Genomic DNA, 12,659 nt, shown 5'->3' with positions numbered 1-12,659 from the left:
ATTGACTATCACAAAAGATCTGGAGTCAAATTTAAGAATTGCAAACGAATTGCAGTTTTGATAAGTTTTAAGATGATTGTAATGATACAGGTTAAGAACATTCAAGATGAATGAATGAAACAAGACAGAAAATAGTTTTGCCAGTTTTTAAATATTGACTTTACACTTTTAGCAAGCATTTTAGCAAGAAGTTGTTCTGATTCATGAACATATTTTTTTTTAGATTGTATTCAGTTGTTAGCTCAAATTGTTCATAGCATGATATATCAAATAGTTCATTAAACAAACAGATAGAACGGAAGTAGTAAACATTTTAATTTTGAATGCTGAACATTTCAAATTCTCAAAAACACTTTTGAATACCAAATGTTATTTGTAATTCTTTAATAAGGCCAATTTCTATAACAGGAAATGGAGCACAAAAGACGGGAAATGTCAGAAGATATTCCGTGGACATAGAGATACAGTATTGTGTATTGAAGTTGTAGAAAACCTTCTGTGTTCAGGTTCTAAAGATGGTGCTTGTAAAAGTAAGTTTTAATTTAATTTTGATAGAGATTTATTTATTGAGTTTTAATTAGTTTAAACTAGGCAACCTCATGGATGTGTTGGGTATTCTTTTCTTCATTATTAAGAAAAACAGTTGTAGGGATAAAATTTAACTAACTGGCATAAATATTTCCATGTGAAAATGATAAGAAATGGCAATAGCTTTTGTTATGTTGTTGAGGTTCTGTGACATGTCTTTTTGAAACGTACCAGACATTTCATTATGTTTGTTTCCATTGTTACTTCATTCAGTCTGATTTGAACACTGGATTCATCATCTGCAAAGATCTGTCAATGCTCTGTTTAACTGCCTGACAACCTTTGTGAGACGACCTTTGTGAGAACTATCAGGTTTTGTTGTAATGACGCACACCTTCAAAATTTAGAGGGAAAGAATTTCAATGGTTGACCTGATAGTTTGATTTGAGGGTTGTGAGAACGTTACAAGCAAGCCATGTAGATGGATCTACTAGTATATATTTCAACAAGGTTTTGCAGCATTTAATCTAAAGTTTTCCTATTAAAGATAATTGTCACTTCCATGTTCCAATCTAAATTTTTGTCTACAACAAAAATAATTTCAATTTACGTAAGAAGGATCAAGTTTTTGTAAACTTTTATAAATGATTTTACATGGAAAACCAATATAGATTTAAACCCATGTATACTAAAGCTGTATAATAGTGTTCTTAAAAATTGATTGAAAACGGAAAGTAAATTGCTATTAAGCTCAGTGCATTAGGTGTGCAAACAACTCATCATAATAAGAAAAAAAACAATTCTATACATTTCACTGAAGATTAAGTCTCAATTAGAATAAGAATTAATCCCTATATGCAAAAACACATATTTATGTTCAAAGTCTATTTATTTTTGAAAATGAGAGTTTTAAAGTCAATACTTGAAATAAAAGAAAATCAATACCATGTAAGATATCACTTCTTAACTACTCTTTTTAACTAAAACATTTCCAGGAGATAAAAAGGATAAAACATAGTTCTTTAGAATGTCAGTTAAGATTTGAATCAATCAAGTCTGTTTACTTTTGTTAAGGAACCGTTGTGAAGAGTTGGTCTTTCAAAATGACTATCCATTTCTTTTTCTTAACATCAACTTGAGAACCAATTACTCAGATAACTTTTTATATGACCAATACATATGGCACTTACATGTTTGCAAATATTGTTGTTACCAATGTATAGATTTATCATATAATGTTTTCATGAGGTCTTTCTTAATATTATGAAAAAGCTGTATGGTTTTAAAATATAAGTAAACAATTGAATATACATAAATAATTGAAGTCTGTGTATAGTAGGTGACTGGTGTCAGATTTGTTATCAAAATACATTGTATAACTATTCGTAAAAAAGTACAAATTATCTGTGTGCAGTAGGTTTAAATGAGAGAGATTCGTTTGATGTTGACGGCATTAGATGATAACATCTGATTATTGCTGTGATTTATTTGGTTACTTTTTCTTGAACTCTTTACAATTATAAGATGATGACATGAAGGTCCTCTATTAAAATTACATACGCATATGTAGGAAATGGCCAATATCTACCATTCCCCACATCATGTAGTACTGAAGCTTATTATTATCAAACAAGGTCTTCAAGGCATATACAATCTTATACATATGCATCAGTTCAATATCGACCATACCAAGTTTTAAGAAGTTTTAAGATGTGTTGTCAACATTTAATAGTAGTTATTCCCCTTTAACTTTGAAAGAAAAATACAAAAGTTTCCAATGATAGGAGACATTATGACAATAATCTGTCTTATTTCATTGTTCCTTTGTCATGTTTGTACTGAGACCATTGTCCTAAAAAAATCTTTTTTTCCATTCAGTAAGTATATTGTATTTTAATATTTCAGTATGGAATATGCAGACAGGGAAATGTATATCTAACTTGAAACATCGTAGTCCAGTATCAGCTTGTGCTATGTCAGAGGAGATGGTTATCACAGGCTGTGAAGATGGTTTAGTCAAGGTCTGGGATCTTAAATCAGCAGAACTTATCAAGGTTAGTAGTACAGGGATAGTCAATACTAGTCTATCGGCTATTTTTAGAGGTTTTTTTATGCCCCACCTACCATACTAGAGAGGAATTATGTTTTCTGGTCTGTGTGTCCATTTGTTCGTCCATCTGCTCGCTGTCTGTCCCACTTCAGGTTAAAGTTATTGGTCAAGGTAGTTTTTGATGACGTTTAAGTCCAATCAACTTAAACGAAATTTCAAATGTTTCCTATGCTATGATCTTTCTAATCTTAATGCCAAATTAGAGTGTTGACACCAATTTCATGGTCCACTGAACATAGAAAATAATAGTCGTCTGTCTGTTTGTCCTGCTTCAGGTTAAAGTTTCAGGTTAAAGTCATTGATCAAGGTAGTTTTTGATGGAGTTGAAGTCCAATCGACTTGAAACTAAGTACACATGTTCATTATGGTATTATCTTTCTAATTTTAATGCCAAGTTAAAGTTTTGATCCCAATTCCATTTTCCACTGAACATAGAAAATAATAATGTGAGTGGGGCATCCTTGAACTTTGGACACATTCTTCTTACTTAATGTGATTAAGCAAGATTCACACCAATAGCAAAATAGGCATTTTAAATGTGAACACAGATCATTTTGTATCTTCGATAGTAATACTCCGTAATAGGATGTGGTATTGAACAAGTCTTAATTAGGTGTCATTTGTATGCATTTTCTAACAGGATGTTTAACAGTATGTTTTAAAGCAGATGTTTTGATTATTTTCCAAATAAATTAATAAATACCTTTAAAAGTTTTAAAGTACTTTTAGCATATTTTCAATAACTATCAACATTCCTTCATTTTTTGAGACCACATTATCTACAACAGTACTTCCCTGTTCTACATGTAATATTACTTGTGATTTTGTTTGTTATTTTGGTATTATAGTGTTCATTGTTTTTTAAACTAAATTTCTATTAACTCTTTTTAAAGATTTAAATTAATAAATTAGGTTAAATATGAAAAAGAATTGTAACCAATAAACCAATATGCTTTATGTTCCTGCACTTGTCCCAAGTAAGAAACCTCAGCAGTGGATGTCTTTTGATTTATTCTAAGGGTTTTGATGGGAAATTTTTGTATGAACTTTAGAATAAACAGCAAATATATACTAGAAGTTAAGGAACCCCTACATTAATTTATATATTGCCAAAACTAGTAATAACTGTTGAGGATGGTATTTGAGGTAATGAAACAAAAAAGCAGAATAGTATTATTTTAAAACAAGAATGTGTCTATAGTACACGGATGCCCCACTCGCACTATAATTTTCCATGTTCAGTGGACCGTGAAATTGGGGTGAAAACTTTAATTTGGAATTAAAATTAGAAAGATCATGTCATAGGGAACATGTGTACTAAGTTTCAAGTAGTTGTGACTTTAACTTCATCAAAAACTACCTTGACCAAAAACTTTAACCTGAACTTCGCACTTTCATTTTCTATGTTCAGTTGACCATGAAATTGGGATCAAAACTATAATTTGGCATTAAAATTAGAAAGATCATATCATGGGGAACATGTGTACTAAGTTTCAAGTGGATTGGACTTCAACTTCATCAAAAACTACCTTGACCGAAAACTTTAACCTGAAGTCGGACGAACGAACGAACAGACGAACGTAGGTTGGGCATAAAAAGTTGATTCATACTGGAAACTGACTGACTGATGGCAGAAACAATAAAAATTGATTACCAGTATACTTCTTACAATTAAAAATACATGTTTAAAACTGAATATACAAAAATGTTGCTGAAACTTTGATTAATATATGAACTTAGTGAAGTTAAACAGCCAATATTTATACATTATATTATTTTTTTCAGATTTTGAAAGGTCATGATGATCAGATAACTGCCATTAAGTTTGACCGTTGGCATATAATCACAGGAAGTAAAGACAGCTATGCCCATGTGTACAGTACCCAAGGCAACCATGAAAGGATTCTTAATGCCCTCAAACATCCTCAGTATGTATTAGTCTGTAAACAAAGTCAAAAACATATCAGATTGAAGCAATACTAATGACTAAGTAAAAGTTATGTTAGCAATTCTTTTTGATACTCATCACAATTTAGATTTGTGTAAATGTAGAAAAAAGTTGCTTTTAAATCACACTTGATTTGTTCATATTTGAAAAAGTTTTGGAATTGACATCATTTTTATGTCGTACATGTTGTCAGGTCTTTTAAAATATATGAGCAATTCTAAATTAATGCATAAAAGAATATGACAATAATATGTTTTTGTATATTTTTGTCGCATTATGTGAATTTTGTTATGGTAAGAATTTAACAGCTATCTCAAATTAAGTTTTCACCAAAATGATGTAAATGTGATCACTATTTAATAATGTATACTTGAAAATAAGGTAAATCATCACAATTCAAGAATGTATGGATGAAAATAATGTAAATATAATCACAATGCAAAAATGTATGGATGAAAATAATGTAAATGTTATCACTATTTGATATTAAATGATATAATGTAAATGTGATTACTTTTAAATAATGTATTAAAGAAATCATGTAATTATGATTTGAACCCAAAGGGGGATAAGTCAATTTATTATCATTTGAAAGAAATTCAACAGATGTATATATGTAACTTACTGGTCTAGAAATTACTTTGATTCACCCTTTCCTTAATAGAATATAATGATGTATACTTTCAGGGCAGTGCTTTGCTTAGCTTTTATGTATCTTCGAGTAATAACTGGAAGTAAAGATGGCCGACTTAGAATATGGAACATGGTAACTGGACAATGTTGTCGTATCATGAGAGGAAACAGTCAGAGTGATCCAATCAGAAGTATTGTTGCTATAGGAGATAGGTAATGACAAGAAAATTGACTTAATATAAAAAATGCTTAAATTTCAATATATTAAATAGATAGATATAGATATAGGAAGATGTGGTATGAGTGCCAATGAGACAACTCTTCATCCAAATAAAAATTTATAAAAGTAAACCATTATAGGTCAAGGTACAGCCTTCAACACAGAGCCTTGTTTCACACTGAACAACAAGCTATAAAGGGCCCCAAAATTACTAGTGTAAAACCATTTAAACAGGAAAAACAACGGTCTAATCTATATAAAAAAACCAGAAACGAGAAACATGTATGAATTACATAAACAAAAGACAACTACTGTACATCAGATTCCTGACTTAGGACAATTGCAAACATTTGCAGCAGGATTAAAAGTTTTAATGGTACCAAACCTTCTCCCTTTTTCTGAAACAATAGTATAATTTACAACATACAAAAACACACGATAAAATATCCATTGGAAGTCTTAACTCAATCAAAAAACGTAAATTAACACACTATGAAGGAATAAATTTGATCTGCGATACCTGAATGCAAATACATAGTTAATAAAACTATTAGGGACAAATATTTAAGGTCAAAAGTAAATAAACAAGTTCATACAAAGCTATGGTAGGGTACAACTGTGAAATATTTAACAATTTTTAGAAAATCATCACTTTTGAAAAAAAACCAGTTTCATATTCTACACAGGTAAATGAAAAATAACTTTGTTATTAAGTATACTACTTCGTCATAAAATCTTCTGATTAGGAATAACAAGAAAGTTGTGTAATATAAATAAGACTAATCTAACACTTGGTACATATGGGGTGAATATGGGGTGAATATCAACAATAAAACTATACAATAAGAGCTAGATAAAACTTCCTGTACAGGTGCTAGAACAGTTTAAGGAGAAATGTCTTTTGAATACAAACCAATCAATATTTAAGAAAATGTGAATGTTGGTTGTTATTGCATGGATACATTTTATAAATCTTAAATTATTTAATTTTGACGTATACTTAAAGGAATAAATCATATCAGAGTTATTTTAAAATGATTAGTTTATAAGGATGTTTTATACATAAAAGAAAATTACCAGCATTGTTGATTATTAAAATAATTAAAAATATATTATATCCTTGCTGAAATAGTTTATTTATAGTTTACTGCAGTTGGTGATTAAAAAAATGATTTTTTTCAGTATTTTTGCATTTTTCAACAGTATAGAATAAGATCTCTTAGGAATAGAGAAAAATTTAAAAAAAATTGTGTTCAAATAATGTGATTTATATTAGAATGAAATTCAAAACAGTGTGGCTGTGGCCATTGATTGACACATTAAATTCATACGTTGACTGGGACAATTTACGTGAACGTTTGTCTGTAACGACCACTGTTCACGACGTACCTACGATAGACATTTAAACTGTGGGGTCACCAAAGGTTTTTTAACGCCTTTAATTATAAAATAATTCGAAAATTTAATCAGGAATAACCTTTATGTTTTGATTTATATAATTGATATAAATCAAAACATCGTGTTATTTCTGATTAATTTTTCGAATTACTTTATTAAGGTGTTGAGAACCTTTGGTGACCCCATAGTTTAAGTGTCTTTAAATAGTACATAGTGAGCATTGGTCGTTACATACAAACGTTCACCTAAATTGTCCTAGTCAATGGATGAATTTAATGTGTCAATCAATGGCCACAGCCACACTGTTTTGAATTTCATTCTATTAAAGATAGAAACTAATTTGTTTGTGAATGTTATATTTTTAAACTTTCTTTTATTTCAGAATAACCTTAAACACAGACAAGAATTTATTGGTGCTAAGTTTTGACCCCCCTAACTGGGATTACACTTTAGAGTCTGACAAAGTACCGTCTTTAGTTCCATATAGCTCATATTCTGATGCACCTATGCGTCATAGGGAATATTCGTATATACGTGCCTGTAGAATGCAAAAAGCTGGCGCAACTAATACAAAAATTCTCCAGCGTGGACATGCCAAAGCCTCATCAGACTATATATATGAAGGTTTCCCACAAACTCGATTCAGAGCTCCACAACTGCCTCATAGTGCCAAAAGTCTTAGTAAACGTAGTATGCATAGTGCTAAAATGATTCAAACACAGCAATATGCTGAATCTGGGTATGAAAGTGGAACAACACCAATAAGGATGGAATCCAGAATGGCAAGTTCTGTCCTGTCGTCTAAAAAATCTGTCCATTCAGCACCTCTTCATCCTCCATTCCCTAAAACCAGACCCAAGTCAGAATACAGTGTTGTCATAGCAACAGACAAACATGATATTGACGAAGATGAGGAAGATGAGATCGAGCCTCATCCATCAATGATTAGGAGGCGTGTTTCATGGGCATTCGATAAACCTCTTATTCCTAAGTCTAAGGATGTGTCATTATCAGAAACAAAAGCAATTCTCAGGTCACAAATTAGAATGAAAGCTGAAAGTATTGTTCCACCAGATTTTATATATTTAACTGTCAATGCAATACAAAGTTCAATGCAACCATCTGAACTATCTGCCAACACCAACAAAAATATTAGAGATTTAAGTTTGAGATTGAAAGAATTGAAGAAACGTCCGTCTTCATCACCAAGTAAAATTGATCCTAGAACTAAGGTTCCTGTGGAAGAGATGGGACTTGATAGACTAATGCCTAAAACAGAAGAGATGGATACAAAAAGTGTCTCAGAATTCTCAGAGGCAAAGTCACATAAGTCTAAAAAGAGTAAAGAAGGTGTGACATTGCATGGACCTGATAAAGAAGTTTATGCCACACAATGTGATGTCATACCTACAAAGGTCAAGGTCAGGACAAGTCTCCATCAGAAAACTACCAAAAAGACTGTACCAAATGGAAGGGTTATTAGACCTGTATCTGCCTCAGCTTCTCGTCGACATCCCCCTCCTGAGGAAGAGAAAGGTAGACCTATCACAGCACCTTCCCTCAGACGTCCAGGTACATGTTTTTCTGTACCATCAACTATAAGTCCAGCAATGCCTGGAGTATCCCCTCCTAAGAGGCATGAAGGAATCTCCTCTACAGCTTATGAAACAAACATTGTTCCAATGTGTATGTATCCCCCAGACATGAAAGAAAAACTTGCTCAATTATTGCAAGAAAAGCGAAAGGCTTTAGGTCATGATATTCTAAGAACACGAAGTGAATCCAGTTTAGGTGGAAGAGTAGGACAATTTAGTGATCCTTTAAGGAGTCATGTTAAATTTGAACTTAGGACTTATGAACAAGAAAAAGGTTTTGTGGACTCAATAGAAAAAAGTAATCTCGAAAAACGTAGAAAAGAAGAAGGGGAACTCGAAAGAAAAAGAAAAGCAGCATGGCTAGCGAGGGCAAAATCAAGTACTAGTATTAAAGAAAGGCCAAAAACTGTTTCATAATTTAATCAAGCTGTTTGAATGGTTTTGTATCATATCATGAAAAAATGGCAAAATAAAAAGCAAAAATAATGTTTAATGGATGTGCAACAATTTATTTATTTATAGTCATGCTTTATTAGTGAGTAAGTTCTATTGAAGTGAGAGTAAATGCATTAGTATTTGTGCACAACTCAGATTTTCAGATGTAATATTGTTGATTTTCAGCAGAGTTCTCAGATTGATTTCATTAGATTTTATACAGTTAGCAATGATGTTTCTATCTACTTAAATTAAGTGGTATTTTCAAAACTAAATATTGTTTGCCTTAAATTATTCTAGGAAATTAATGAATAAAATTTTAAAATACCGTAAATAACAACATTGTCAAAGAAAATTTCAACAATATTATTATTTCTGTTTCTTTAATTAAGTTTTGCTTGTTAAGGTGGTACCTAACACTTTCACTAAAATTAATTTGGCTCGTTTAATTTTGATAAAATTTTGACAAAGTATTTACTTTGACCTTTAAACAAAAATATAAAAATTTCAAAAGTTTTGAACCAACCGTTTTGTCAGAAAAATTACACTGGTTATATAGCAGTTTGACAAACACCAATTTTGATCTTTGAGAAGCTTATAATTCCCTTTACAACACAATGTAATTAAAACGTTTAGCTGACTTTACAGAGCTATCTCCCTGTAGTGTTAGGTACCACCTTAATAAAAAGAAAAACATTCCATTTCATAAAAGAAGCCAAAAAAGAATTCAACTTTCTGTATATGTAGTGAAGAAAAGAAGCAATGACCTTTGATAAGGGAGATAATTCAAACTGAACAGTGTTGAAAACCAAAAGAAACACTCAAAACCTGAGATCCTCTCCCAAAAAATGTTAATACATCACCTTTTTGAAAATATACATAAAATGAAATCAGTGGTACAAAGCCTTAGTGGTAAAAAAGTAAAAAAAAAAGTGGTACATGTATAAAGGAAGACTTGAAAAAAATTGGTAACAAACACTGTTAAATATTTTGCACATACTAATTTAGCTCAGAATTGTTATACATTGCAATGGGAAAAATTGTGATAAGATGCTCTTAATTTGTTAATTTTATACATTATTTAAGATTGATTTAGAGTAAGCAGTTTTATTAAGTGCCTATATTTTTTAAACATTGTTGTATTCTTGTTATCAGAATATATTATTATTCTTGAGTTTAAAAAAAATGTTAAGATGGAGCTACACCTTTTATTTTCTATTTGTAATTTCAATGAACTAAATATGAATACAAATGGGTTTATTGGTAGTCTAATTAAAGTTTTCTGAAAGCATTGTTGTTTTGAATTACCACGGTTAGGTAAACTATGGTAAATACTACATAAGCTTGTCCAGAGTGTGTTGGTTGCTAGTAAATATTAAGCAGACAACTATCAGTTAATCTAGTTACGCTATTTTTACTTGTTAATGTGTTAAATGATTTCACTATAACATACTGAATTATAAGTATTGTTTCATTTTTGTTTAAAAATGGATATTTGTAACCTTCAAAATTATTGTCAAACTTTCCAGACTGAATCACGATTGCATAATGTGCCCAAATGTGATGTATATTTGTTATGCTTATTTGCTAATTTTTTATATGTTGTGCAATTTATAAAACAGTAATTTGAGGGAGTAAGAATATTTTACATGTACTTTGTATAGTGCTATACAATATAGGCCAAATATAAGTAAAAAATGTTTATTGAGTCATTGCAGCAATTTGCATTGGTTTGTTTAGAATGTATTATATTATATTCCGATGAAAACTGGAACAAAAAGTTGTGATAGTGCCTTAAACTACAAGCATTTTTACGATTCATTTTACAGATCTAGATTCCTTTTAGCATTTGCAGCAAGATTTATTTGAAGTGATTCTGTCGCAAAGTAAATATTTTTAAATCATAACTAAAGGATTTTTGCAGTAGGAACTCAAATTTGATTAGTGCATGTGTGTAGTTTCAGAAACGATTATAAACATATGAAGGATTTGGGAGACAAAATTCATTGATATTTCCCTGTCAGGTATTTTATCAATTATCTAAAATGTTTTTGATTGGGCATAGCAATGGTGCTACACTTGTATGGTTGTCAAGTCAAGATTTTTGATAGCCTACTTAGTGTCATTTAAATGATTTTTAACATCTTATCCTAAGAATTAGATATGCATGGAAAAAAGTCATTTCCTTTACTGACCTTTGTTTGTACAGTAATAAAACAGATTTTTCCCCCATCATTTTTACTGGCACTGAAATTTCTGTACTGCTTTCCTGCTTCATTGATAATACATCTGTTCAAACATGATAAACCTAGGAAGTGCTTATTTTGAGTGACAACTAAAAAGTCAGTTTATCATGCTTGCTAAACTTTTAGATTCCTTCTTAACTCAAGGTGTGTTTTCAGTGAAAAGACTTAACCATGGATTTATTTATAAGATTACTAGATTTACTAGATTTCTTACCACATATTGTTAATGTCCTGTCATTTTACTTAGATACAAGAGCTATTATATATTTTAATAATGTTCTGTTGAAAATATTTTAAAATATATATGCTTTAAGGAAAGGAAATACATAAGAATCAGTTGAATAACTTTTGCTGTAGTTATATAAATTTGAAATTATCCATCTATTTATTATAAAGATTTACTTGGTTATATCATGCTTTGTTCCTTCATTTTGGGTAAATGATTGGTATATGTTTTAATGAAATGAATTTGTTGTATTGGTTGCTCAGTGCTGACATATTGTCATTGTTGTTAATTAATTGTGGTTGACTTCAGTTGTTACTACAACACCCTATGGATTAAGATCCATGATGTCATGATTATTTTATAACTTTTTTTTTTTAAATAGCCACAAAAGCAGTCAAATTAATTTATTTATGAATGAAAAGCACATTTTCATTGTTGGATAGTTTAAAAAGATTTCAAGAAAACATGGTTTATATAGTACCCTTCAAATAAGTTATTGAAATGTTTATTGAAATGAATTATTAAAATATTATAAATGTTAACCAGAACCATCAAGATTTTAGGGAGCAAAACTTATTTGATTGAAAATTATAAGATCTGCATTTCTATTTTCTAGGGGGGTACATGTATGTAGTAACCTACAACAACAATGAGTTATAAAAACATATTCTGTGATTACTTTTGTGCCTTCATGAACAATTGTTATTTTGTTGCTTATGTATTTGAACTTCTGTGATAGAATTATTTTTTTAATTATACTCTACATTTTAAACTGTGTTGTTCATTTATATTCATCAACCCATATCAATCTAATAGTTTTAGGACAATGAAAGAATTCTAAGAAAGAATCTAGTGTTGGAAAAAAGTAAAATTAAAAAAATACTGAGGAAAGTTCAATAAAAAAGAATTTTGCTAAGCAAATTTCAAAATTACAAGCTCAAACACATCAAATAAATGGATAACAACCACCATATTCCTGTCTTGGTACAGATATTTTTTGTGTGGAAAATGGTGGATTAAACCTTGTTTTATAGCTAGCTGAACCTCTCACTTGTATGACAGTTTCACAAAATTCCATTATATTAACATGATATTGATGGTATGATACTAAACCCCTAACGGGAAGGATTGTGCCTGATGTTCATATGATGAAATCATAATCTTTCAGTCAGTTTAATTGAAGTCTGGAGCAGGCATGTCAGTTAACTGCTAGTAGTCTGTTGTTATTTATGTATTATTGTCATTTTGTTTATTTTCTTTGGTTAGATCTTCTGACATCAGACTCGGACTTCTCTTGAACTGAATTTTAATGTGCGTATT

The 12,659-nt window shown here is 30.3% G+C and overlaps 1 protein-coding gene across 2 annotated transcripts in view; it reads left to right on the top strand.

Moving 5' to 3' along the window:
* Positions 1–12,111, top strand: part of LOC139488073 (F-box and WD repeat domain containing protein 10B-like) — a 44,351-nt gene extending 32,240 nt beyond the window's left edge. For both annotated transcript variants that reach the window (XM_071273414.1, XM_071273413.1), the window contains exons 6-11: positions 409–530; positions 2,434–2,582; positions 4,424–4,566; positions 5,274–5,432; positions 7,220–9,267; positions 9,538–12,111. In XM_071273414.1, the coding sequence (XP_071129515.1) occupies positions 409–530; positions 2,434–2,582; positions 4,424–4,566; positions 5,274–5,432; positions 7,220–8,849 (2,203 nt within the window). In that variant the 3' untranslated portion in view covers positions 8,850–9,267; positions 9,538–12,111. The remainder of the gene's footprint in view (positions 1–408; positions 531–2,433; positions 2,583–4,423; positions 4,567–5,273; positions 5,433–7,219; positions 9,268–9,537) is intronic.
* The last annotated feature ends 548 nt before the right edge of the window (positions 12,112–12,659 follow it).

The sequence above is a fragment of the Mytilus edulis genome, chromosome 9 (assembly GCF_963676685.1).
Source record: "Mytilus edulis chromosome 9, xbMytEdul2.2, whole genome shotgun sequence".
NCBI classification, from domain to species: Eukaryota; Metazoa; Mollusca; class Bivalvia; order Mytilida; family Mytilidae; genus Mytilus; species Mytilus edulis.
This window is presented reverse-complemented; position numbering and strand designations above follow the sequence as displayed.